Source organism: Nasonia vitripennis, chromosome 5 (genome assembly GCF_009193385.2).
Source record: "Nasonia vitripennis strain AsymCx chromosome 5, Nvit_psr_1.1, whole genome shotgun sequence".
NCBI classification, from domain to species: domain Eukaryota; kingdom Metazoa; phylum Arthropoda; class Insecta; order Hymenoptera; family Pteromalidae; genus Nasonia; species Nasonia vitripennis.
Genome location: NC_045761.1, coordinates 25,088,635 through 25,116,322, shown reverse-complemented (window position 1 = coordinate 25,116,322; position 27,688 = coordinate 25,088,635). Strand labels below are relative to the sequence as shown.

The 27,688-nt window shown below is 38.5% G+C and overlaps 4 protein-coding genes across 20 annotated transcripts in view; 3 read left to right on the top strand and 1 right to left on the bottom strand.

The window, feature by feature from the left end:
• The first annotated feature begins 34 nt into the window (after positions 1-34).
• LOC100122605 (hypoxia up-regulated protein 1) lies at positions 35-7,833 on the top strand. 8 transcript variants are annotated; one of them, XM_008208893.4, is made up of 15 exons: positions 35-163; positions 533-938; positions 1,657-1,798; positions 1,911-2,871; positions 2,953-3,215; positions 3,292-3,425; positions 3,509-3,747; positions 4,078-4,363; positions 4,441-4,870; positions 4,958-5,359; positions 5,430-6,624; positions 6,806-7,011; positions 7,112-7,231; positions 7,299-7,500; positions 7,569-7,833. In XM_008208893.4, exons 3-10 carry the CDS (start codon positions 1,664-1,666, stop codon positions 5,324-5,326), a joined length of 2,817 nt encoding a protein of 938 aa, XP_008207115.1. In that variant the 5' UTR covers positions 35-163; positions 533-938; positions 1,657-1,663; the 3' UTR covers positions 5,327-5,359; positions 5,430-6,624; positions 6,806-7,011; positions 7,112-7,231; positions 7,299-7,500; positions 7,569-7,833. The 8 variants fall into 8 exon arrangements, with proteins under 8 accessions (XP_008207115.1, XP_008207119.1, XP_008207117.1 ...); XM_008208897.4 differs by having other exon boundaries at positions 3,509-3,702; positions 4,958-6,624; XM_008208895.4 differs by having other exon boundaries at positions 3,509-3,720; positions 4,958-6,624.
• LOC100114276 (N-alpha-acetyltransferase 38, NatC auxiliary subunit) lies at positions 7,675-8,626 on the bottom strand. Its single transcript, XM_001607530.6, has 2 exons — positions 8,213-8,626; positions 7,675-8,068 (listed from the first exon to the last, which is right to left on the bottom strand). The coding sequence occupies exons 1-2, from the start codon at positions 8,300-8,302 to the stop codon at positions 7,829-7,831; spliced, it is 330 nt and encodes a 109-aa protein (XP_001607580.2). The 5' UTR covers positions 8,303-8,626; the 3' UTR covers positions 7,675-7,828.
• LOC100122630 (vam6/Vps39-like protein) lies at positions 8,556-13,506 on the top strand. The gene is made up of 9 exons (XM_031931101.2): positions 8,556-9,033; positions 9,121-9,309; positions 9,409-9,930; positions 10,009-10,253; positions 10,321-10,767; positions 10,851-11,168; positions 11,245-11,671; positions 11,755-12,202; positions 12,422-13,506. Exons 1-9 carry the CDS (start codon positions 8,964-8,966, stop codon positions 12,483-12,485), a joined length of 2,730 nt encoding a protein of 909 aa, XP_031786961.1. The 5' UTR covers positions 8,556-8,963; the 3' UTR covers positions 12,486-13,506.
• Positions 13,507-13,988: 482 nt separating this feature from the next.
• Positions 13,989-27,688, top strand: part of LOC100114310 (spectrin beta chain) — a 39,188-nt gene continuing 25,488 nt past the window's right edge. For 8 of the 10 annotated variants that reach the window (XM_031931095.2, XM_031931091.2, XM_031931092.2 and 5 more), the window contains exon 1: positions 13,995-14,382. The gene's annotated coding sequence lies outside the window, so the exon portion shown is untranslated. Of the gene's footprint in view, positions 14,383-25,798; positions 25,847-27,688 lie in introns of all 10 variants that reach the window. The other 2 variants (XM_032600280.1, XM_031931088.2) reach the window with 2 other exon arrangements.

Here is a 27,688-nt window from a genome sequence, read left to right as displayed (position 1 = left end):
GTAGTCCGGTAAATTTAAAATGGAATAAAATCATGATGTTCAGTCATAAGTCACAAAATTATTGTTCAAACCTACTTATATAAATTAATAACCGAATGAATTTTTGTGCTTCTAAATCAAATCTTTTAAAGAACAAAACATACAACGTTGACATATTGCTAAGGTTAGAAAATCTTCATTTCAAATTGATATTTTTTGTGCATCTGTGTCATAGTTGCACCTGAGCATCGCTTTATCTATTTAGGTTGCATCTGCATGTAGTACTTATTCTATGTTATATATTATTATGCGACACCTAGGTATAAGGTGATTACATTATTTGTATGTACTCTATTTTACTTTTTCATTTGTGTTTTACGGCATGCAACTGGCATCGTTTTTAAAAATTTGATCATCTCGTTATGTTTATCAAACAGATCTCGTTGCACTGTTCCGATCTCCTCCAATAGCATTTTCTAATTATAGAAAGTCTACCTGAACAGTCCCTCTCCAAAAGCACATTGTTTAAAAACCCTGCGAACGTTTTTTAAAGGGTCTCGCTGGCACACGTCCCGTCATCCGCGGCTCTAACGGCCGCTTCCAATTCGTCAACGCGGCCCAATGGTCGCATCGGCAGTCGGTGCTCCTCTCCTCCAATCCTGAATTGCCACACGAGCACATGTCTCGCGCTCGGCCTATAGGTGTGCGGCCCAGTGTGTGTCTTAAGCCGCTTTACCGCTGTCGACAGGTGGAATCCAAAATCACGTCGTGTCTGCCGTGGCGCGCGCGAAGTCTTTTTTTTCTCGCGACACAAGTGTATAGAAGAATCTCGGGAACCAAAAGAGCCAGATGATTCTCCCGGACGACTCATAAATTGTCAGCCAAAGATCAGCTGCAGCCTGGATTCATTCATCCTTTTTATTCTCAGCAGGACGTTAACGTCAAGAGTGTGACCAGCGGTAAGTCATTTGCACAGTTTATACTTTGCGGCTTTAGACGGGCATACCTATGCATATAGATATACTATACATGTATATGAGGGTAGCTGGCACATACGTGGACTTTGCGATATAACTACCCGGTTTTGCGAATGATAAGACATAACCAAGCTCTGACAACGCGAAATCGTCTGGCTTCGGAATGTTCTTCCCATTGCTATAGACTTCGAAAAGAGAAAGGCTTTCTTTACTCTACATCGTGGACTTTCTTTTTTTCGTGGATCGCGGCACGAACGATACTCTTCGCGCAAGCTGTTAGACCTTTGATTCGGATTTGAACGGGTTAGCTGATAGTGGCTATTTTGGAGCAAAACGTTTTGCAGCGTCTGCTCGATGGTATATTTTTGTGAAATGTTATTGGGGTTGTTTTAAACGTAGTATTTTTTCATCAAAAGCTTTCTGTGATCATGTCATATACTGAATGTGAGAATGTTCTAGGTTATCTGATATCTTTTAGGGAGATTCTTTCTAGAAGTATATGTATACATATATAGCAAGACAACAGTCTTTATTTATTTAGACCATTTTTGCTTGTGTTTTTGCTAAGAAAATAGAGAGTAATAAGTATATTTCGATAATTTATTATTAAATTTTTAAATAAATATATAACTAATACTGAATAATTATTTATTTATACTTTTACTGAATAATTATTTATAAACATAATTTTATTTCTTAGAGACAAAATGGCACACTGCAATAAGTTACCCATGATGTTCCTGGCATTGCTGGCCATTGGTCTTTTGTCCAGTCAGGCCTATGGACTGGCCGTAATGAGCATTGATATTGGCAGTGAATGGATGAAAATTGCCATTGTTTCGGTAAAAATCCCAATTTTATGTTTTAGTGATTTAAAACAAATGTAGATCAATTTTGGATATTTATTAAATATGTAAAATTCACTCTGTTATTTATACTTATTATCATTTACAGCCAGGTGTACCAATGGAGATTGCATTAAACAAAGAATCAAAGAGGAAAACCCCAGTAACTATTTCATTCAGAGATGGAGAGCGTACATTTGGTGAAGATGCACAAGTGGTTGGCACTCGTTTTCCAAAGAACAGCTTTTCCTATATCTTGGATTTGATAGGAAAGCCCATTGATAATCCAATAGTTCAACTGTACAAAAAACGGTTTCCTTATTATGATATTGAGGCTGATACTGAACGTAACACAATAGTATTTAGATTGGACAAAGACACCACATATACTCCTGAAGAGTTACTTGCTCAACTTTTGTACAAAGCTAAGGAATTTGCTCAAAACTCAGCTGGCCAAAAAATCAATGAAGCCGTCATAACAGTACCTGGTTATTTCAATCAAGCTGAACGTTTAGCTTTGCTGCAAGCTGCTGAACTTGCTGACATTAAAGTACTGCAGTTGTTTAATGATTATTCTGCTGTTGCATTAAACTATGGTATTTTCCATCATAAAGAAATCAATGATACTGCACACTACATCATGTTCTATGATATGGGAGCTAGTAGTACTACTGCCACTGTAGTCGGTTATCAAAATATAAAGACAAAGGAGAGGGGATTTGTTGAAACTCATCCTCAAGTTAGTATTTTGGGTGTTGGCTATGACCGTACTCTTGGTGGACTGGAGATGCAACTGAGGCTTAGAGATTATCTTGCTAAAGAATTTGATGCTATGAAGAAAACCAAGAATTCTGTATTTGAAAATCCCAGAGCTTTGGCTAAATTATTCAAAGAATCAGGTAGACTTAAAAATGTTTTGAGTGCTAATGCTGACCATTATGCGCAAATTGAAGGCCTTCTAGATGATCAAGACTTTAGGCTACAAGTAACAAGAGAGAAATTTGAAGAACTCTGTGCAGATTTGTTTGACCGTGTCTCCAATCCAGTTAAAACAGCCTTGGAAACTTCAGGTACATACATTTATTTATTCACTTGTTGATACTAAAATTCTTACTGCTGATTCATCACGTATGTGTTTTTTTGATTTTCAGGTTTAACAATGGATATTATTTCTCAAGTTGTGTTGGTTGGAGCTGGCACCAGAGTCCCTAAGGTGCAGGAGAAATTAAGTGCATTTGTCAAAACTGAATTGTCTAAAAATATCAATACTGACGAGGCTGCTGCTTTAGGAGCCGTTTACAAAGCTGCTGATTTAAGTCAAGGCTTTAAAGTGAAAAAATTCATTACCAAAGATGCTGTACTATTCCCTATTCAAATTGTTTTCGACAGAACTGTCGACGATAAAGTAAAGCAGGTAATTAAAAAAAAAATTATCTGAGAATAAAATCAATAGAAAACATTTGACTCAATTTTACAATTGTATTTTTTAGGTGCGAAGGACATTGTTCAGTAAGATGAATGCTTATCCTCAAAAGAAAATCATAACTTTCAACAAACATAATCAAGATTTTTCATTTGAGGTGAATTATGCAGAACTTGATTACCTTCCAAAGGAAGAAATAGCGTAAGTTCTATTGACCTGCGTATAGTAATATTAATTTGTTCATTTGTTTTATTAAAATCTAAATCAATATAATGATTTTGTAGTGCTATTGGCAACTTGAATATCTCCACGATTACTCTAACTGGAGTTGCTGAAGCTCTAGCAAAACATGCAAAAGAAGGAGGCGAAAGCAAGGGAATTAAAGCTCACTTTTCCATGGATGAAAGTGGTATCCTAAACTTGGTGAATGTAGAGCTTGTTTCAGAAAAAACAAGTATTGCCGCCGACGAAGAAGAAGGTGCTTTCTCAAAACTTGGTTCGACAATAAGCAAACTCTTTTCTGGTTTGTTTCCAGCATTTATGCTCCAGACTACAGATGGACACTTTTTTTTATTTTGAAGTAAATTAGTCAATGTTTTGTGCTGTTTTTTGTATGTGGCATGCGTAGCTAGAAAGTAGTTGTATTTAAAGTACCAAAAGATGCCCATCTATAGTCCTGACTCGAAAAATTAGTTGATTAAAACAATCATGATCTTTAATAGACTCTTAAGTATTTATTAACTAATAAAAAGTCATGAGTTTGTTTTTTCAATTAAATTTTCGAACCAGAAATATTTTGTCAAAAGTAATGTAACGTTTTTAAGTTTGCTTTTCATTTTTAAAAACGTTATAGGTTCAAATGACAAGGAACCAGAAAAAGTTGAAGAACCTCCAAAAGAAGATATTAAACCTGTTCATGAGGAACCTGAGTATCCTGGATTAAAAAAGGAAGCTGAAGAAAAAGCTAAAGCAAATAATGACTCTAAACCAACAGAAGAAAAAGCTGAAAATAAGACCGAAAAAGCAGACAAAGAAAAGAAACCAACTATTGTTACTATTAAGGAGCCAATTGAGGCTAAAGAATTGAAACTAGGGCCGCAAATGTTATCCAATGATAAACTAGCAACTTCACAAGAAAAGTAAGATAATATTCACTTAATGAACTGTTTTATATGAAATTGAATAGTTTTTAATAATTCATGCTATACGTTTCCAGACTCCAAGCTTTGAATGCATATGATAAGGAGAAAGCTAAACGTGAAAGCGCCTTGAATAATTTGGAATCTTTTGTGATTGATGCTCAACAAAAATTAGAGTCTGATGAATACAAGGCAGCTATTATTGCTGAAGATGCAGAAAAAATAAAGCAAGCTTGCAATGAAGTATCTGAATGGCTATATGAAGAAGGTTTTGAGGCACCTGCTGAAACATACGAACAGAAGTTGACAGATTTGCAAAAACTAACGGGTGATCTTTATGAAAGAGTTTTTGAGCATAGAGAACGTCCGGAAGCTTTGAAAGGGATGGTTTCCATGCTTAACGGTAGCCGGGTATTTTTAGATAATATGCGCAATCTTAATGTATCTGCCGAAATTTTTACTCAAGTCGAAATCGAGACTCTGGAAAAAGCTATCAATGAAACTCAGGTAACATTCTCCTAATATTTTTAAATAATGTATTATTTTATTTAAAAAGTGAGTTGTTTGTATTTATTACGAACTTTATAATTTTAGGAATACCGTGATGTAGTAGTAAAGGTAACATCTGAAACTAAGCTTTATGAGCCAGTCGTATACAAAGTTCGCGATATTGCAAACAAAATGGCTTTGCTTGACCGAGAAGTAAAATATTTAGTTAACAAAGCAAAGATCTGGAAGCCTAAACAAGAAGCAACAAAAAATAACACCGAAGAAACCGGTGAAAACAAAACAAATAGTGGTGATAGTGAAGCAGAGACCAAAACTTCTGACAATAAAGACAAGGCTGAATCTGAAAGAGATGATTCTGAAACGATAGAGACGGAGGAAACCTTGGAACTGCCCCCAAGTGATACGACGCAATCTGAAAAGAAAGAATCCGATGACGAGCACGTGGAACTTTAAATGTGCGACTCAAGAAGAAAAATAATAACCTAGGTATTTTTCAATATTGAAAAGGAAAACGATTGAAATGTTTATTGATCAATTCATCGCTGTCTTTCTGCAGAGCAAAATCGCTAGTGCATTTGTGAGTGGAAAAGCATCGGCAGAATAAGTGAGATGTTTGATAAAAATATTCTGCCAATTTTTTGTGAACTTTCACTGAAGCACATTGAAATTTCTGCGGTTTAGACTTGAAGAATTTTTATATTTTCACATTCTCATCAAATATTCATCAACGGCATATTTCAGAGCTTGTTATTAGAAAAAATCAATATTGAACTCTGTAAATAATTTTATTTTCAGGCAACAATAACATTGGAACTTGATTGTGTCAATTTGCCTTCCAATAATTTTGCTGCATGCCTCAATGTATGATTGTATTTTTATTTTATATTTATGTGAAAGATGTGATTTTGATACAAAATGAAAAAAATCTAGCAAAAGGGATATTGAATGTTAATTTCATCAGCTTGAATTCACGTTCTGTTAATCAAAGTATGAGTGACAAAATTTCTAGCGTGATGAAATAAAGCATTTATTATAAATATTTTTCATCATTTGATGATGACCTATGCAAAAGTTAAAAACTATTGCATATAAAATAGCTAAGAATTTGCAAGAAAATGGATGCATTTCTAGACTTTCTCACTGAAACTTCCTTCAATAAAAGAATGAAATATTCATCTACTTGATGAGTACTTAATGCTTTCTCCACTGTACTATTAAAGAAAGAAAAAAGAATGAATCTTAAATGTGAAATTATTTAGTTAGGTAATTATTATTGTATCTGATCTTTAAGTTTGCAATATATGTAGCGTGTTGGTTTGTTCTTCTGAAAAAAGTATATACGATTACGCTGCAGATAGTTTTTCATTCCAATAAATTAACTATGGCGAGAAAATTTTTGTTATTTATTGTTTGGAATGAATAAAATTGTATTTATAAAAAAAATATCATAATTGTATAAAAAAATGTTTTCATTTTTAATTTCATCCTGCTATATTTTATTAATAACATTAAGTATATAGAAAGCATAGAAGAATATATCTAACACGGAAATTAATTCTGCCGCATTTTTTGGCAAACATGTGAAACTGACCACGTGACCCGTCCTTAACCTTTAAAAATAGCAGAACGAAATGTCAAAAGCTTAGTCTAAATTTATTGTATTTATTTAATAATTTATTAAAATTATGGCCTTTCGAAACATGATTAAAATATTTTTAAGAAAATGTAGTCCTGTGCATCCTGTTGTATTAGTAAGAATAACTCATTTATATTTTTTTCTTTTATACATTGTGTTATTTAAGTTCTTCATTTATGTTTGTATTTATGGATTCTAAATGAATGATATCAATACAGTTTAATGATTATTATTAATTATAGATTTAATTTATATTTATATTAAAAATACATTTTTTTTATATTTTATAAGTATAGTATGCAACAACAGCACCAATGTTTACGAATCCAGATCCACCAAAAGATCCTAACCATGATCAAAAATTGCAATTTGAACCTCCCAGTCCATCAAATTTAACTTACGATTTCTTGATTAAGCAATCAACAATTAATGCTGTAAATAGTGCCTCTCAGGCCTTAACTGTAACATACAGTGCAATAGAAAATACCAGTAGAGAGTACAGGTATACCTATTTCTAATTATAATTAAAAAAGAAAATGAATGTAGTCCATCATAATGAAAAATAATTGGATGATTATAAATTTATTTTATTTTTAAGAAAGCTACTGACTAGACTAATTGCTTTAATGAATGAAGCCATATTACGGGATGTAACTGATTCTCATTGGGATGAAATTCTAGAAATTAGATCACAAATGCAAATAAAGAAACATATACTAATGGTGATTACTTGAATAGTGTAATGGTATTTACTTTTTCATATTATTTTTTACTTGGTTTTTTTTTTAGCAATTTATTGGATATATGGACTATGTTCATAAAATGGCTGAAGCTGCATCAGAAATAAGTTTCTTGGCTGGGATGGATAATTTATCGACTTCACTTACTCAACGAATTGATGATGCATTAGTTAAAATACAAACAGAAAAAACAAATAATAGCCAATTGGAAGAAGAGTACACAAGAGTACAAGAAGAATCCATCAAAAGTTGTAAGTGACTTAATCGCAAGGTAACACTAGACATTTCAAAATAAATAATAATACTTTTTATATCACAGCAAATAAAAAGGAAGCATATAAGAAGGAAAAGATAAATGTACAGGATACTGAAATCATAGATTTAGACAACTTAGATGATGATTAAAACAAGGGTGACAAAATGACTTATATAAATTGTACAGTTTTATTTTTTTTTTTATTTACATTATTTTGTACAGAACTTATATGTTAAAGTTGTAGAGAAAGCAAAGTATGTGAAAATTTACTCTGCACAATGTTGGTGACTCAAAACTTTTTTAATTAATAATTTTATCTATTTTTATACGTCCAAGTGTATCGTCACAATGTGTCTTCCAGGAACCATAACCAATCCTAATGCTCTTGCTTCAGAATTTTCCGATAAATACTCTGAACACAGTCCCAATATGACATTAGCATCACGATCTGTACACAAGAAGGCTCCTGTCAAAATTCGACCATCAGTCATTTTTATCCTTAGTGTACGATTTAGCCAGCTTCTTAATTTTTGTTTTCCAGCTGATTCTTTTATATTCACCGCCTAATGCAAAAAAACATTTAATAATTGAATTTAATTTAAAGATATTGACGAATTCCAAAATCATAGAGAATAAAATAGAGATTTCAAATAATGGTGGTATTATGGTATAAAGTACAGTGATAGTGTAAATAATGAAAAACTAACTTCGTTATTAACTTCTCCATTTTCATTAACTTGTTTCTCTTCATTTGTCATCGTTTCTTCACAATTCTGCTCTTTTTCTTTAATGTCCATGGAAAAATACAAAGAATTTACGCCTTTGCACTTGCAGTATAGATAACTTCAAAATTAGAATATCGAATTTCCGTTTATCTATTTTATATTCATATTTATCTGCTTCCAATGTTAAAATTTCAACTAAAAAAGTAAAATAACTGCATTTTTGCCTGATGTCTAAGAGTACGAAAACCAAACCAAAAAGGAAAAACGTCAATGCAGAACGAGACGAAAAATTGAGTTGACGGTGCTGCCATCTGAGAAGAAATGTGAAGTTAGGGAGGGTATAGAAAATTTGTAGTCTGCTAATACTTCGCCAGCTCTGGCATTTATAATTGCGCACTAAAACAAAGCAAATAACAATCGAAATGATTATTGCTTCAAAATATACTTAAATAGTAGATCACCAAGGACTCATATTATGCATTGATCATGTGAAAAGTAATTTTTGCTATAAACAGTTTCGTTTCTTGACAATCTGCAGATAGTATTGTACGTGTACATTATTTGGTATACTACATGCATATGACTCAAATCCCCATCATCAGATAGCTGTATACTTACTCCTGCTGTGAGTGCACTTCTGTCGGGTTGTGGACATATAAGATGTCAATAAAGGATAAAAAAAAGTGAATTTTATTTGTTTTTAATTGCAATTGTTTAACGAAGTATCGACAACATGCATGACGCTTATGAAGCAACTTTAATGCTGAAATTGGGTGTTCAAATTGAGTCTATGACAGCCTATGGTAACTATTTAGCCTATAAACATTGTGTTTCTTATCTTAATTTAATTAGAATTAATATCACAAATTGTTCTTGCACTTTTACTTTAGATGACTACTTGTTAATTGGTACAAGAGAAGGTCATTTACTGATGTACAATGTAGCATTCGGAGGCAATGATTCAAAGGGTAATGAGAACAAAAATCCATCGTTATACAGATACAGTAAAAATTTTAGCAAGAAACGAATCGTACAGATAGCTGTAGTCCCTGAATACAATTTACTATTACTCTTAACAGGTAATAAACTTACAAATTTTTAAATGTAATGAAGTAAGAATTTTAATATATATGTGAAATTTATCAGACAAAACTAATTTACAAATTTCTTTATGTTAGACAACATCGTATGCATTCATGATTTAAATTCTACAAATTTAAATCAAATCGGTCAATTGCAAAAAACAAGAGGGGCTACGTTATTTGCATTAGATATACAGAGGCATGAAAATATTGCTGGAGAAGTAAACACTGTTGTTACATTATGCGTAGCGGTCAAACGAAAATTACAATTGTATTATTGGAAGGAGAAGAAGAAAACTTTTGAAGAATTTTTTGGTGTAGAAGTTGCTGTTACTGATATGCCTAGAGAACTATCAGTGCCTGATATACCTCGAGAACTGGCATGGTGTGGTGAAACACTAGTCTTAGGTTTCCGTGGTTTCTCTTACACACTTATGGATTTCCAAGGCAAAGCCAAAGAACTGTTTCCAACAGGAAAATCACCAGAACCAAGTATTACTAAGCTATCTGATAATTCTTTTGTGTTGGGAAAAGATTCACAGTCTGTAATCATGGACACTAATGGAGAGTTAATTCAACATAATCCTGTGAAATGGTCTGATTTGCCTAGTGCTTTAGGTAAATAAGCAATTTAAACTTTAAAGTAAAAACTAGTAGAATATATTTTAATTATTATATCAAAATAAACCTTTTTAGCATGGGATGATCCATATTTATTGGGTATCGTCCATGACACGCTAGAGGTGTATACTCTGGAAAGTTGTATGCATATTCAAACTATACCTGACTTGAACAAAGCAAGATTGATATGTCGGTGTAAGCAAGGGAAAGTTTATGTAGCATCAATGAGTCAAGTCTGGTGTATAAGTGCCACTGACTTTGCACAACAAATACGGATTTTACTGGAACAAAGTCAATTCCAATTAGCTCTTAAGCTTACTGTAAGTTATCCATTCATTAATTATAAATATTTTCTAGGCCTATTTTTGTACGTTATTTTATTTGTAGAATTTGTCCGATTTATCAGAAGAAGAAAAAGCAAAGAAGACTTATAAAATACAAACTTTGTATGCCCACCATTTGTTTAGAAATAAAAATTTTCGTGAAGCAATGCAGCAGTTTTTGAAACTGGGTACTGATCCTTATGAAGTTATCAGGCTCTTTCCTGATTTGGTATCTCAGCCATCAAATGCTAATGAACCGAATGAACCAGAGCCTAATTTACCAAAACTTCAAGATCGTGATTTAGAAAGTGGTTTATTGGCTTTAATAGACTACTTGACAGAAGTCAGGTATAAACTTATAAATGACAGTCAAGCAAAAGAAAAAGATGCTAATGGAAAAATTAAAGGTAAAGTTACTGCTCAAGGGGATAAACTTAAAAATATAACCCCTGTGGCAACTGAACAACTTTTGAAAATCATTGATACAACATTATTGAAATGCTATTTACAGGTAATTTAATATTATTAAATAGATAAATAGATGCTATTAATATTTTTGTTGAAATCATTTTATGGTACAACATTTTTTTTCAGACTAATGATGCTTTAGTAGCACCTTTATTAAGATTAAATCACTGCCATTTGGCAGAAGCAGAGAAAACTTTGCTCCAACATCAAAAGTATCCTGAACTCATTATACTGTATCAAACCAAAGGACAACATAAAAAAGCCCTTGAACTTTTGGAAAAGCAATCTAAGGAGAATGATTCAAGTCTAAAGGGGACTGAAAGAACGATTCAGTATTTACAACACCTTGGCAAAGATCATATGGAGCTCATTTTGAAATTTGCTGGATGGGTACTTGAGCAAGATCCTGGTGAAGGTTTACGAATTTTCATGGAGGATGTTCAGGTTCTTATTCAATAAACTTTTTCTTAAATTTTTCGAATAAAAAAAAACAGAACTTAATTGGAGAAATATTTGGCAGGAAGTAGAACATCTACCAAGACCAAAAGTACTAGACTATCTTCTCCGTTGCCATAAGGATTTAGTGATCACCTATTTGGAGCACGTGGTACACGTCTGGGAGGACAACAATCCGCTTTTTCATAATGTCCTGGTTCATCAATACAAGGAGAAGTGTTTGGCCGCTTTAACCCCAAGTGTGACTCCAGCTGAAAAAGAAAACGTTCAACATATCCGCCAAAAGTTGCAACAGTTTCTTGAGAAGTCACAACACTACACTCCTGAAACGGTTTTAAGAGACTTTCCGTTTGATTGTTTGTACGAAGAAAGAGCAATAATACTTGGACGACTCGGACGACATCAGCAAGCAGTATCGATATATATCAACTTGCTGAACGACGTACCAAAGGCAATACAGTATTGTAACAACGTTTACGCAAGATACCAAAGTTCGTAAACTTAAGTGCACTCTTCGAAATGATATTTTAAATTGAAAAGTTAATATTTTATCCAATTTATTGTAATTTTGTAGACCAAAGTCAAGCTGATAAAAATAAACAACAGGATGGTAACGAGGAGGTCTATGTAACTCTAATCCGTCAACTTCTGCGACCGGACGACCGAGAAGGCTGTGCCTCAGAACTCATGCTAATGGATCCTTCGTCTACAACTCAGCGAACGGCTCAGCCGGATTTAGAAACGGCTTTAGAGCTTTTAGAGGAGCATGCGGCCAAGATAGAACCACAAAAAGCTCTCGATGTACTTCCTGACTCGGTGCCCATCGGCCGAATTAGACACTTCCTCGAGGCTAGCCTGCAGAATAACATTAACGAAAAAAGACGTATGCAAGTGCTGAAGGGTCTACTTTATGCCGAACATTTGCAGGTGCAAGAGCAAAGGATGCATTATGAATCCCAGAGCGTGTTGATGACTGAATTCAATATCTGTCCAGTCTGTAAGAAAAGATTTGGAAATCAGAGGTGGGTGAAATTTTTTAACATTTAAACTAATTGAAAAAGTAATAGCTTGTGCAATGGAAAAATCTGGCTTTCATCAATTGTCTTTGTTTAATTCATCAAATTTCATTTAGATGTTATCCATAAAAAAGTTCTTATTACTAGCAAATATGTTTTTGTACATTTATAAATGTTCGTGTTGCATAGAAACATAAAAATGAAAAATTCTCGCTTTTATTTTAGCGCATTCGCAAGGTATCCAAACGGCGACATCGTGCATTTCTCCTGTCAGATACGCAAGATGTAAAAAACCTCGCCCCGGCCGGCAACATGAAAAAGAGGACAAAAATCTGTGATAGACGTAAAGCGAAATAAGCGACATTCTGCTTTATCATCTTACTCTTGTACTCCGCCGAGTCTTGTAAATAAGCAAAAAAGTTTTGTCTATAAATTACACACACATATACGACCGAAAGCTCAACGACACCTACAAGAAGAAATCTCCTCGAAGAAAATCGCCGTGACGATTTCCCGAGCAAAAAATAAAGAGGAGTAGAAGGTTCTACAAAAAGAGCAAGATGATGATGCAGCAGCAGCATCGGAGGAAGAAGATAAAGAAGAAGAAGAAGTATATAGTAGTTGTAAAAACGAAAGAGCTGCGAGAGAAGTCCGAAGCAAAGCGCGCGCTGGCTGGCGCATCTGTGGGTTGGGGCGTGACCGGCTCGAGTCGCGCGGCGGCAGCACTATAAACAGGGGGCCGCGATGATGTCATAGCCCATATCTCGTATTGTTACGCCCGTGTCGGCGTGATACCGTTTCAGGGCCGTAGCTTGCGGATGTGGGCACCTGATGACTGGGAGCTTTTTTATAGAATTTTCTGTACGGTATTATTTTTAACGCGAGATATTTTTCTCTCTCGAATAGTTGTTTAATGGTACGCGCATATTTTATATTGTTTGATAATTGGTCTTTAAAAAGAAGTGTTTTTTTTTAAATAGATTTTATATAAGCTATATTGAGTGGATCAAAATACTTGTTATAAAAAAGGCGGCCCAGCCCTAATCGCGTAGGGTCGCGATAAATAACTGAAATTATGAGAACATTTATTTATAGACTATCGATATTAACTACTTTTAATTTTAGAAAATCTGTCACAAATTGTGCGCCTTGGTGCTTCTGTAATAAGAACTCTGGGTTCTTAATTATAGTAACTTATAAAGACATTTATATTCCATCAGCAAGTATTTTTACAGATGAGAGACTATTTATGCGAGACGGTCCAAAAGTGTAAATAACCATATTATACAAAATAAATTCGTATATATCTACCCATCGATTCTTTAGAATTTCAATCAAGAACCAACATCCAAAATAAATACAAACTCCACCGTCTCGGGGTTCCTCGTTCCGCGGCTACGCTACCGCAACCTCCAGCCCACGAAATTCAACCTGCTATTCCGAAAACCCCGACTGCTCTCTTGTATAACTCGAAAACCCCGCGACAACCAAAGCCCATTCTGATTATAAAGGCACACTGCTGCCCGCCTGCCCCTCGGGCCTCGAACGAAAAGGTCAAAGTTTGGCAGCTAGTCCCTAAAGGGCATCGGCGGCATGGCTCGCGGAGCAAGCGCACTGGCTTCTCGCCGGGCAGGACTACTTCGTTCTCGCGGTCGGCCATCGCTGCGTTCTGCGGCCCCCCCTCATCGCACGTATTATACTTTATACACACACACACACACACACACACACATACAGTACACAGAGAACTGTTTCTCTCTCTCTCTCTCTTCCCGGCGCTGGTGCTACACCTAGGCTCAGTCGCGCGCCGGTCGCGAATGTGTGCTAACGCGTGTGAGAACAGAGAAGCCTCGACGAGCCAGATAGTGTGAGACTGAGAGAGAGAGAGAGATAGCGAGAGAAGGAAGGATCGACTGTGTGTGCGCGCACGCGTAAATGTAGAGGAAGGGCACATCGGAGCTTAGCACAGGAGTCGGCTCGGAGCAGCAGTAGTACAAGCCGAGAGGAGCTACCCGGGCCGCGAGAGCGCAGTGTGTTATAACGTCGCGCCGATTGTGCGGTGATTTGATATCGTAGTTGTTTGTGTGGTGTCCAGCCGCGGAGAGCAGGCGGTTCTCTGATTTAGTGAAGTGCGTTTTATGCTGGTTGCGGGGCGAAGCGGCACCGCGGGCTCTTCCTATTCCAGGGTGAGTTTGCCTGCGCTACGTGACGTGTGTGCCTATATACATACCTACTGTGTGAGTGTGTGATGTCTGTTTTTCGTGCGCGCGAGGCGGCGACGAGCGAGAGGAGTCGCGGCGGCTATGTAGCGCCGTCTCACTCTCTCTCTCTCTCTCTCTCTCTCTCTCTCTCTCTCTCTCTCTCTCTCTCTCTCTCTCTGGGTAGAAAAATGGCGACTGCCGCCTTCGAGGAGCTAGCCGCGAAGGCGAGCGGAGCTTCTTGGTCTTGTTTTGGATACTCTTTTATCAGGGGAGACGATGGCTTGCTGTGGGCTCGCGGCTCTCGGAACTGGTGGGTGGATTTTTCGTGGGTTAGGTAAAGGGGACTGGTTCTGGGCTATCGTTTGTGGGAACGGTTTGACCGAGTCACTCTTTCCCGTGGATGAGTTTTTGTTGCTCTACTTTGGGTCATGGCAGGACTTGATATTTTACAATGAGGTCGTTGTTCTCGTGAGAGACATTGGGGAGAATGAGAACTACTGGTTTACCATAGAAGGAATTGGATTTCTGAGAACATTGTTCAATTTGAGTAGGAAATGCTTTCTATCATAATAGCACCTGTGCTTCAAGTAAAGACATCTCTGAAAGGAATGAAGGATGAGCAAGGTAGCTATTGTTCAACCTTGATCTAAATGTCTCAGAGTTTGAAACAATTTGAAAGATAAAGTTTTTGCATATCTTTTTGTTGAATAGAGGATTAGTAGTAGTTAATTTAGCTACACAATGAATTTAATCAATATTGATAGGTGGCTGGACATGAAAGCTTTACTCAAAGAATGAAATTCAACCCCAATAACTAAAGCCTTTATGCAGCTATTTTTGATGAGTATAAGTAAAATTAATTCCAACAAGTGACTCATGTTCATTCCAGAATAACAGATTTTATTTAGATGCTCCAATGCTCGTGTACATTTATTTTAGCCCAATCTTCCTTCTGAAAGCAAACAAGTCATAGTGTACTGGACGTTCTTGAATAAAAATACATACCTCATGATTCTTATGTACTCTGATTTTTTGTATGGATGCTCCCAGGGATGTTTTATTGCACAGCAGTTAATATTAATAGTAGGCTCTTATCTCAAGAGCCATGTCCTATTAGCTAAAACTCAGTGCACTCTTTCTTTATGTCTGAGTTCTGAGAAGTGCATTCCAGAGAATGATAAAACAGATCCTAAAATTAGCAGAGAATTCTCAGCCACTGATACATGGTTTTAGAGTTAATTATTCTAGTTCTCATAATTCAGATTCATCATTAGATAGGATTATCGACAGGATACAGATTTCTCTGTTACTGCTAATCACAATCCATGACCTGAAATAGAGTTTTTGTTTGATGCAGTGAAAGGCCATCACACCCAAGCAGACAAGTGTAATTCATGTTTAGAATCCAAATCAAATTCCTCCAAAAAAACACATCAATCAATGACATCATCGCGCACGAAACATCGACAACCCATTCAGCCCATATAATATATCCTGCAGCCAGTGCCGTCCCTCGGAACTCCATCCCTCGCTCCATCGAGCGATCATCTCCAGTCCGCCCACGCAATCCCGAGCTCCGCCAATAAAACCCCCCTCTCTTTCCCCTCCTTGCCATCCGAAATTACGCAACGATTACCAGCTTCGTGTCTTGTACTATTACCCATACGTATAGGGATTCTGCACCGGCATATTTTCTCGCGGGGAATCGATCTACAACTAGGCGCCGGAATTCCGCGGAAGAAATTTCTCCGGGTAAAAGCGCTGGAGGGGATAGAGGAGGTCGCGAACCTGCGCGCTTTTGTCGGCAAGAGCATCAGAGGAGAAGTGCAGCGGCTTCTGCTGCATTTCCGTGTGCAGTGCGCGGGACTCTGTGTGTGGAGAGGCTGCGCGGTCTCGCGCACACCAAAGAGGAGAAGAGTGCGCGAGAGCGTTGTTGAATTTTGGCGACTGCAGGACCGAAAGGGTGGACCCCGGTCGTTAACCCGTTTGAGGTGGACTCGTTTATAGATGTTTTTTTTTATTTTGGTTTTTGAGACAGGGTGTGGATCATTTTTAATGATATGGTGATCAACATTTTTCATAATACTATTACCTTAATCACATTTTCCGGGAAAGAGGAACGACCCTTTCCATCACGTACACCCACTCCCCCATCCCAGGAGGCATCTATTACTACCACTACCAGGTAACGACCCCCCAAAAAACGGAAAGGAAAGTAGAAGCTTCGATATCTACCTATACAGAGGGGCATCGAGGAAATGAGAAAAGTGCATTTAAAGGGCTTCATTTCCTCGTCCCCTCTGACCGCGTAAAAATATCGACACCACGCGCGCGCCCGAGCTTTTTCCTCTCTTCTACCTGGTTGTCGTCGTCTCCGCGTTGTGTGCCGTGTATACGTACCATGTATTGTGTGTATCGTATACCTATCTATTCCCGCGCGGTGAATAAAATAAAATAAAGAGAGAAAGAGCGTGCCTGACCCATTTCGCCGTTGGAGCACGAAAATTTATCGACGCCGATTGATAGCCAGTGTTTTTTTCGTCTCTCCGCGTCGAGAGGCTTCGCTATATATTGGCTTTTCTTTTCGATTGTCGTCGTCTGCTGGCTGGCGGCGTTTCTGTTTTATTTTTTTTCTCTGCGAGAGATAAGCCAAGGCAGGTAGAAGATTCGATTTCTACCTATCCGGGTATTAAGAGAGATAAGAGAGGTCTTCTTGCGGTTTTTTGGGATGGGTTCTTTTTATAAAGAAACTCATCTGGTGATTAGCCGAACGAAAGAGGTCCATCGGTGGGACAATTGCAATTGCAAATGGAGACACGAGAGTTATTGGATATCGATTATAGTAAATCTGATAGAAGAAAAAGATTTTAGCGTTTTTCAAGTATACACACACTGAAGCGTCGTTGAAACGACACTAACCAGTTATGTCGTTTGAACCAGCTAATATAAGAAGGAAATCAATTTCATGTTACACGTGCTCGAATAACATTTGTATAATGTTGCGTTACCTTTATAAAGTATATATTATCTTTTCATAAGTGTGTTGCTGTAGAAGGCATGTCTTGAGTTTGTAGGCTGAGACCGATACTTTTTTTTATCATGTTACTGTATTGACTTTCAAGAATGTATTTCATTAGACGGAATAGACGCGTATTCTACAGAGAAACTGCGAGAGAATAGTAAAAGTAATACTAACGATTTTATTATTTTAATAATATTAAAATGAACGTACAACTCATCCTTTGATAATTAGCCAAACTACTCGCTCGCCACCCTCTGGTATACGAAAACACAAAATGTATACTTTACTAAGTAACGCAAATTAGGGTTAATTAAGGGAATGAACTCTTCTCATCGCTCGGCTGGCTACAGTAAATTACTTGAAAAACGTGCTACTCTTACGGCATGTTTGTATAAACGTAACTTAAGGATACTTTATTCGAATATTCGTGTATATGTTTTTATAAAAAAATAATTTAGTACAATAGAATGCTATCCAAACTCACCTGACCAGTGTGCACCAAACTATAGCCCAAAAACCTAAAAACTCCAACCTGCCTATACAGGCACGTATATAATTCTCAAAAAGGGTTCTCGTATACAAAAGCAACGGCAGGTGTCCACCTTTTTTTCGTTGTCACCGTGCAGCAGCGCCGGCAACCGTTACACACGCATAGCTCGATGGTATATTACGTACGTGCCGCGACTGCGCGCGCCGCAATCCTTTGCACAATACTCGCGCGCTTTATTTTTATCGATGATTTCAAATGCGTGCGAGTAGAGCGCGAGACTCGAAAAATCTTCCTTCTTTGTCTTTCTACATAGAACAAGACAGAGAGAGATAGCTGGCGAGTCATCGGAAATCTTGACGTGGAGCTTATACAGGCACTAGTGATTCAAAAATCGGGTGGAGGGGAATGGGCGAGTGAGAGCCACAAGAGGGAAGCGCTGACGGGCTTTGCGTGTGTGTGAGCGAGTATAACGTGTGCACAAGGTCAGTTATGTATAGAAAAAGTAAGTGACGTTCTACTTCGGGATGCATGAAGTCGATGATTAGAAATTGTACACGACGAAGTATATTTTTGGTGGTATTACATGAATCGTTGCGACACTTTGATTCCAAACTAGCGAGGCGATAAATTCGATCAGGCAGTTTTTGATTTTGGTGGGATAAGGATCGTATAAAGATTGATGACCAACGGCGATGATGCACTGATTCTAATAATTGTCTGGAGGCGATGATGCTCAAGTAAAGTAAACGAATCTTATAATCTACAGTTTACTAAAGATAAAGCAAGATAGATGGATTTGTCCGGTGATTACAAAGGTTTAGTTCCCAACATTGTATACTAGCAGGTGTATTCATTCACGAGGCATGTAATAAATTATTTATAATTTTATCTTTCCGCCTCCCTCCGTTTCTAACGATGCGATCACTCGATTCGGCAGGCTGTGAGAGCCAAATTTGTATATCGAACAAATCATTCTGTGATATTTATAATCCGACTTGCACGAACCGAACCAGCTCCTATTTATAGGCTTCTGCACTTTGCTGTATACGTTTCAGTTCAAGCGAATGTAAATAAACACCGCCTTACCTCTTCTGCGAAGCTTACCTATAAGTGCACAACAACAGCAAATTCATTCGTTATAAGCTTTGAAAACATTCTTATTCGGCTTGATTTTCGAATCGACAGTCATCATAGGCGTCTCCTGCGACGACTCTCTTGTTTACTGTTACGTCAGGGAGTAGGTATACGCCGACGCAGTCAGGGGCCTCTCTTCATTCCTTCCTTCGCCCTCTGTCGGATGTAGGAGCTACGCGTACGTATGCGTGCGTACGCACCGCGAATGCGTACAGCAGCGAAGCAAAGCCGCGCGTGTCAGGCCAGACCGGCTTGGCTTCGCGCGGCTCTTCCTCCTCTATCTTGTTTCTTCTTTGTATACGTGTGTGCGAGATTATACACGTGAAGGGTCTGATGTGTATGAAAAGAAGTTCAGTTCAGTTTCTCCACTTGTAAATATGTATGGAGACTCTGTTCTTCGTCGAGACTTGGCTCGTCGATAATGTGAAAGCGACGACTGATTGGATGGTGGAATGAGAGGAGCATTTTCGGGAACTATTTTGTGGAAGGTTATTTATGAGATCGCACTAAATTTATTTGACTTCAAAGCTATTTTTTCTGCGCGATTACTTCTTTAGTTAAAGCTAAAACTCGGTGACCAGTATCGACCGGTTGTAATCAAAGCATTTAATCTTTCCTCGTATCGATTGTCTTGGCTTTCTATTTTTGCTAAAACATCCGACCATAATTTCACTTTAACGAATCTTAAAAGGTTTTTGTTTCATTAAGCAACTTATAAACAATTTCATGTCGCAATAAAAAATCAACAAATGCAAAAAAAATGGAATTACACTACGAAGCAACGCCCATGTAAGTAATTTCGCGTAATAAGCAAGTATTACCAAGCTAACCCCATGCATACAAGAATTTTGATTGGCTCTCTATTACCTTTAATACGCCAGTGATCAATGCAATGTAAGACTCAATTTCTTTTCGATCCGCTCGAGCAATCGCATGCATGCCTCAAGTCGCTTGAGGATTATCTAATCAACGTAGTATCTCTCGGTTTATAAAAAGCAATGAAGCTACATTGACGCGAGGCTAAGAGATAGAAACAAGGAGATGGAAGGATGCAAAAAGCCGAGAAATCGCGGAGTTATATCGTGATAAGTTTGCGATAAAGCGGGCGAGGCTCGCACAATACGCGCTTTTATATACCGGCCTGGTTTTGATTTTTTTTATTCGTTTATGCTCGTCAGAAGAATGCCTCAGTTGCGAGATAGCACAGGAATTCGATGTTTCAGCAAGCTTGTTGTCCGCTGATTGTTAGAATGCAGTTTCTTTTTTTAAAAAACTCAGTGAGCCGCAAAAGGTTGTTTACGAGTGCGATCGTTATGAAATTTATTTGCTGGAGTAATTAAGTAATAAGACGATCAATCTTAACTGATTCCATTACTATCGACGAAATGATCTCGTAACAGAAACTTACGCGGATCGGAGCTACCGAACTATTGTTAATTTATTTTCTTTAACACCTTAGTTTATTTTACTATGTTTAAATTATAATTGAATGCATGTAACATCATTATTATTATAGTCAACAATTTATTGGAATGTTTTCTCATGCACGTGATTTATGCACGTGTCTGCTGTTGTGTCTTGTGAAAACGTCTGCATTATTTGCTTTCTTTACCAGAACAAAACAAAAACCAGCGAAGCTTCACATGCATGCAATTCGTATAAATGTTTGTAAATTAGATCGAGGATAGATACCTTTAATTAGAAGTTTTGCATTAACATTGCATTGCATCTAGTACGCTTTCTTAAGTTTCATAAATGGTTATTTCTCCTGTTTTTTAAGACTTGCCTACCTACTACTTAGTTTCCCACCAGAAATGTTAAAAAGAATATCTTTTCAAAGTCAACACATTGTAGGATAAAAAATGCATGAGAAATTAGCTCACTCTAAAATAGGTAACATGTTATCTTATGATAAAATACATGGGTATTTATATGTATTTAGCGTTTTACATAAAAACAGGTTTCAAGGTAATAAAGAATCACTGGGTCAAAGCCGTAATATGTATCTTTTCTTTTAAGACCACTACGCGGGTTCATTAAAAAATCATCTTCCAGCACAAGGTCGTCGCGCCCAATTCGTCGTTTGATATCGGAATTAACCTGGATTCTGAAAAAAAAATGAGACCGTTCATTCAGCGGATGAAAAATTTCTATTTTGGTATTAAAGAATACAAGTTGGGCAGATTCAAAATTCCTTTGGTTGTTCATGAACGGTGTTTGCTCAATTTTTTGGGAAAAAAGTAAAATACCAGCATCATACACAGACTCTTATTTTGAACAACGACAATTTCACAGTCCATCCCTAAACAGTGACGTAGTAACTAAATGTTCAGGGATGCGTATACACATGTTCTCTTGGCTATCCAGTATACGAAGGCGTACGCGTTTTATTCCAGAATTCCTGGCTCGTTTTAGGGGGGAACCGGAGCGACCAAGTGCGGCTGAGCAGGGTCTCTCTCTCTCTCTCTCTCTCTCTCTCTCTCTCTCTTGAGGCTTTCGGTATATTTAGATCGCGTATATACGCGGCGGCGCTCTCGTGCGGCAGCAGCTCGGTATGTCATGCGCTTATACGATTACGGCCGCTGCTGCTGCGTGTATACGGGAACACTGAAGGCTCGCTTCGGCGCATGAGTTGTTGAAAAAAATACGTGCGTGCGCTGAGTTTTATATGTAGTATTGACGTAAATATGGCCCTGGATCCTGTTGGCTTTGACTTGCTCAAAATTGTAAAATTTTTTTTTAACCCACATTCGAACTGAATTTCGATGCACCATTCACAAGTTTGAAGCTTTCAAACAAAGTAATACCTTCGATCATTGATTTTCCAGGCTAATCACATCTCTCTTCCTGGGCAAAATCCAGTCCATCACTTATCACTTGGCGCGCGACAAAAGCACACCCGCCGAGTCGCACTATATACCCACGTCGTCGTGACGGTTTGATTAGAGATTGTCGTATGGCGGCACTTTGGAGTCGCCGGGGCGTCGTCGTCAGCGGCGTTGGCCGTAAAAGCGAAATTGATCGTTACGTGCGTCCTCGCGCGTGTATACATACACATAAAGTCTAGAAAATGAAGGTACGTGTACGCGAGCGACCTACTTTTTCGCGATCGCGTCGCGACGTATTCCTTTGGCCCTTTAATTATAATCGGAGAAAGTTCGCGCGTGTCTTTCCTGGCTGGCTTTGTTCCTGTCGAGCTTTAGACGCCTGGACTTGTCGATTAGATGGTTTGTCTGGTCCCTTTTTACTTTATTTTGAATATAGTATATGGACCAATTAAAAATTACAGTCGTTTTCGAGCTAAATGGAATTCTTTCGAGACTGTATAGACACGACTGATCTGTCTATTTATACGTCTGTCTCCAGCGCTTCCTCTCGTATATCTCCTCTCTTATTTCTTCTTCTAATATATCCGTTCCTGTTCCAGTCTCTCTGTCGTATACACGTTCTGTTCTTTTTACCTACATAATGCGAGCTAGTTTCCATATATATCAATCCAAGCGATTCGTCTGCCGTCCTTGTCGCGCCCCTTTTTTCTCTGATGAATTCAAGTTCACGCCGAGCGACTGGAAATACTTCCGGAGTTTGACAAGTCCGTTTTATCACACATTGTATTCACGCGCGGCCTATGAGGACCATTCATTATATCGCCATTGTGTGAGGGTGCAATTTTACGCAACGATTGTTCGGCTTTTTTTTGCTTTTTTGGGATGACTACAGCTGATGGTGATTAGACAGTATGCGCCGGTGTATTTCGTTTTTTCAAAAATGTATTTCATTTGCGAATAAGGGATAAAAATAATTCCGCGCGTGCACTTGAAATTCATTAACCTAGATCTGCAATTTCGACTGATGAATTTTTCACTTTCTCGAGACATTTAAAAATGTTCTCGTTCCCCCTTGTTTCCAGCATTATAACGAAGACGGTCAAGTTTGCTATTGATTTTCTCATTCGTGCTCTTACAACAACAGTCTACATTCTAAAATTAACTTTTGCGTACGAGATTCTGATTCCCAGAATCAATTTCAAATTTTCCTGAGAAATTTATGGTAGATCAGATTTTTTAGTCGATATTTGGTGGCGATTTAATGAAATATATTATTATTTATTATTCATCTAATAGGAAACGTTTTTTCTTGAATTCCTAAGATTTTTAAATTAAACATGCAATATCAGTTGGAATTTCATTCCGCAAATATTGTCTTCCGTTTGCAAACAAAACATTCGACTCAAGAAGCGTTTAAGATGCTGAAGGTATTAGCTTGTACTGAGAAATTCCGTTTTGCTAGCGTCAACTACCTTATTCTGGGTCACGGTAATGAAATCTTTCGACTCCTGCAAAGAAATGCAATATTTTTGCGCAAATCTAATCTATACAGGAAATGGAAAACTATTTCAATAAAAGCAGTAAGCGGAACTATTACCTACATAAGAAGTATTGCAACTCTCCTAGCAGCACTTAAAACTTATCCATGAATAACACGAATGCTTGAAAGAAAGCTCTTGTAGATGAGAAACTCTACGCATCTGAAAATATCTCCAGATTAAAAACATAGCCTTGAAACCATCCCTACAACCGATGCATCCACCTCACCGACTCCCTCTTCAGTAGCCAGTGATCAACGGCTAATCCAGGCGATGGGAGGAGGTCCCGGTTTCACGAGAATATTAAACAATCGCCGCCACGGCAGCCATATAGTATAGCAGCGCACGTAAACGACGTCGACGAAGAGAAGCATCATCATCATCAGCTGCTGCTGCTATGGCTGTTGGCTCGCTTGACGCAGCTAGATTAACGCAAATGCGGACGTGACGTAGGCCCTTCTCTTTCTCTCTCACTCGTATACTATACTCTCTGCGGCGTGTTCGTTCATTAACGGGGCCCTGTATAAGCGCGAGCGAGGCAGGATTTCTCTTTCTTTCTCTCGCTCGCCGCAGCATTGCTCTCTTTGTTGCTGAGTCGTAAACCTTTTGTTTCACGGACGCGTTTTTTCGACCGCGACGCGGTTTATCTGCGGCGCTGATGTTACTGATGCCAGTGGCAGGTTCGTTCAGGTGTATCTTCTAGGATAGTCTGCGAGATGAATTTTTATACATCACAGCGGAGGATTGTTTTTCAGCTTTGACTTCTGTCGTGGTTAATTAATTATCTAGAAGTTAGTCGTAGGCAAACACGTTTCGAGAATATTAAAGATGCGGGGTATAGCAGCTGGACATGCAATGACCAATAATTCGAAGTCTCTAATTCGAAGTGAGGATAGTAGTGTTTTAAGAGGATGCGTCATGCAGGGCGTGCCTGTAAGGGAGTACTTAGAACCAGACAACGTAAAACCTTATCGATCTGTTGGGGCCAGCGATAGGGAAAAATCAGCTACTCACTGATTATAAGGTTTCTGATCACGATCAAATTTAATCAAGAAATTCATCGAGAAAATGCTACATTTTAATTCTACGAGTCAATCCCATAATCGTAGTCGGTTTGCTCGTTGCATCGCAGAGTCTACTTTTCTCAAGGGCCTATAACGGCGGATTTTTCACGCACGACTAGACACTCGTTCTTCTCCTCCTCCTTGTTTCATTTCTCATTCTTATACCTATATATACCGTCACTTAGGCGACTATACCTTCTTTCGAAAAGGTCGCTGGCTTGGTAGCGCGCGCGGGCGAACGTTAACCTATTTTTCTCGAGCGTCTCGACGACGCGCTGCGTCTAAAGCATTTCTTCTTTCTCTCTATCGCTATCTCTGTCTTCTTGCACGCTTCCGTTGTCGCGTGCAGCAGCGAACTCTCTTGCAAGGCTGCACGAGGGCGCTTCCCGTTTTCTTGGTCTCTCTTTACTTCACCGCCGCCACTTTTTTGCTCTACGCTTTTTTTGCGCTCGTGTTCTTCTTGCGGCTGCTGCTGTGCTCCGCTTCTTCGCTTTTCCGGCCCGTTGTTCACTTCTTGCGGTTGCAGATTGCACGGGCTGGATTAAATCTGGAGAAAAGATGATGAAAAAGGGTTGGACATTTTCGGTTTTATATGGGGATAGCCGATACGAGCGTCGAAATGAATCGTTCTGTCAGAGGAAGAGATATCTGATTGGAATGGCCTGTACGGTCGGATTTATCGGTTCTGCTGAGAAGGCACTAACGGACTTGGCAGAAGTGAATTCGAGAAATCTGAAGTATAGTGTAGCCGATAGATTTTTTCCCTGATCGTCTTTATTTTCTGCTTTATGGACCGTGAAACTTGTCGAGGATTAACACACGCAATTAGTCGGGAATCCCATATTCCATAGACTTCTCAATCGCAAGCCTATAACGGTAATCATCATCATCTTCAGCAGTAGATTATCCAAAGCCATACTCATTCCACTACTTGAAATAATGAAAAGTGCTTTACAGAACAAAGTGAACGCATCCTTCACCTCATCCCCAAGCTGTCAAACGAATGATGCGATGCATCATGCATCTCGTGAAATTGACCGACGATTTCATCCACGAAACTACTGCGGCTGCCACGTCTAAAAATAACTCGACGCCACTTAATGTGAGATCCAATAGAGAACATGATTCACCGTGCGAATCCGTTACGCGGCGTTTGTCATTCTTCGAGCTTTCGAAGCGACTAGGTGCTGTAAAGATAGGATGAGTGCTGCTGATGAACGATTGAGGTTTTGATTTTAGCGAAAGTGGTTGATTGCTAGATTTACCTTCGTGTTATATTATCGTAGAAAAAACATATCTAATTTTGATTTTTCTTTTTGTTGCAGGTGAGTAGCAGTCATGATCAATCACGTCTATTAAACTCTCCAGATCTTGTAAGTTTGGTTCGCATCCCCCACAAAAGTTCAGCTACTGGTTTTCGAAAAAAGTATCATTCAAAATACACGGGCATCTATTACAAACTAGATCCGCAACAACGTCGTCCGCGCGCGAACTCCTCATAAATAAATTACATTTCCAAGCTGTACCTTTGGCGATCATAAAAATGCATCGATGTCCTCTATACACGCGCGGCCAACCAAGCGAACTTTCCCAATAAAGAAAAAGCAACAACAACGTGAATGCATGCGATCCGATCGTCGCCGCGTAGAAATAAAAAGATGCGCCCGTGATTTACATTACCAAGTTTACAAGAGAGGTGCTGCTGCCGGGGCAGTAGTGGTAGGCGTGCCAACAAGGTCGCTCGCGAATGTCGGCCACGCGTCTGCACCGCGGGGTTGTTGTTTGTACGTTGAACTCGCGGCGCGAGTGAGTCTTCTTTTTTTCCGCTCGGCTTGCAAAGTTTGATAAAACTGAAATTTACGAATCGGCTTTTTAAAGTTTTGATTAGTTTGCGAGATCAACCATACCCGCGAGTTTTTTTTATCTGCTTGAAATTTAATAAAATTATTGCTATACTTTTTTATAGTATATTAATAGCAGTCTTTGAACACAAGGCTGTTTTAAACCCGATGCTAGTGAGTCCGCACGAAGCTCGACTCGACGCACCTAAAACACTTGCACGTGCAAACATAAAACCGACTATTCACGAGGCCTGAATTTCAAGTCATATATCGCGATAACCGATAACATTCGTCTCGCTCGCGATACGAGTAGTCTCAAAGCTCTCGAGACCGACTCCACAGTCTCTGCAGACTTGCTGCACCTCTCGGCGAAGGCCAGGAGTCGATATATAACATCTTGTCGAGTTGTACATGTTCGCTTGTAGATGTAAAAAAATATTGTGTACGACTACTTGCCTCGCACAACTATTTTTGTGTTTCATTGAGGGGAGACGACGTGAGGGGTACATACGCGCGACATAACCTATATTTCATTTCCAATAGTTTGCGACTGCTGCTGCTGCTGCTGCACAGCGTGCATTGTGAAAATTCCGAGGTCGTCTTTTATTCTCTCTCTCTCTCTCTCGCTCTCTCTCTCTCTCTCTCTCTCTCTCTCTCTCTCTCTTTGAAATCGAAGGATATAGAATGAAATTGAAATTTAACTGACTGTCTCTCGGGCGTCATATCGAGTGAGTATATAATATGTGAAATAGTTTTTCTAATCTTTGTGCGACTTTGTTGAAGCCGAGTTTGAATAAATTACCGAAAGCTTGACCTAAAAAACTGCCAGCTTGTTTCGTAAATAAGTGAGACGTTCATTCCGCGCTAATTGCTCGTAAAAGCTGACGCAAAGAGTATTAATACGTTATGTGTATGCAGTCTAGGGGATTTCACGATTGGAAATTCACTTTGCTCACTGGCTCTTGTAAAAAATACTAGACCTTTTACATCCAATCGTAAAATAATTTATTTAAATGTCTATGTATAGCATCAGCAGAACGAGTCAGACAAGTGCCATCTCGCAAACTTAACCTATAGAACCTCGTAACCAACTCGCCTTATCATCGCTTCCTCCTCGCGCCACTTCTCAATCATCACCCCCGAAAAACCCTTTCCACCGAATTTCCGCTTCCTGTAGCTTCATTCGTATCCCACCCCCCATACACATCAGTCGCAAACAATCGTTTTCGGCTGATAAAGGATCGCCTCGCTAAAGACGCTCGCATTGCGTCGGCGCGGGCCGCCTGATGGAAAGACCGGCGCGGCGCCGCGGCGACTGCAGCCACGAGAAAATCAATAGCCCCGCTACTGTGCACTATATACATATATATGCAG

Coding starts and splice junctions, on each gene's coding strand:
- LOC100122605 (XM_008208893.4), top strand. CDS start 1,664: ATGGCACACTGCAATAAGTTACCCATGATGTTCCTGGCATTGCTGGCC. Junction 3,426..3,508: donor CTTCCAAAGGAAGAAATAGC/GTAAGTTCTATT, acceptor ATGATTTTGTAG/TGCTATTGGCAACTTGAATA. Junction 3,748..4,077: donor AATAAGCAAACTCTTTTCTG/GTTTGTTTCCAG, acceptor AAAACGTTATAG/GTTCAAATGACAAGGAACCA.
- LOC100114276 (XM_001607530.6), bottom strand. CDS start 8,302: ATGGACATTAAAGAAAAAGAGCAGAATTGTGAAGAAACGATGACAAAT. Junction 8,069..8,212: donor ATGGAGAAGTTAATAACGAA/GTTAGTTTTTCA, acceptor TTTTTGCATTAG/GCGGTGAATATAAAAGAATC.
- LOC100122630 (XM_031931101.2), top strand. CDS start 8,964: ATGCATGACGCTTATGAAGCAACTTTAATGCTGAAATTGGGTGTTCAA. Junction 10,254..10,320: donor AATTAGCTCTTAAGCTTACT/GTAAGTTATCCA, acceptor TTTTATTTGTAG/AATTTGTCCGATTTATCAGA. Junction 11,169..11,244: donor TTTTCATGGAGGATGTTCAG/GTTCTTATTCAA, acceptor AATATTTGGCAG/GAAGTAGAACATCTACCAAG.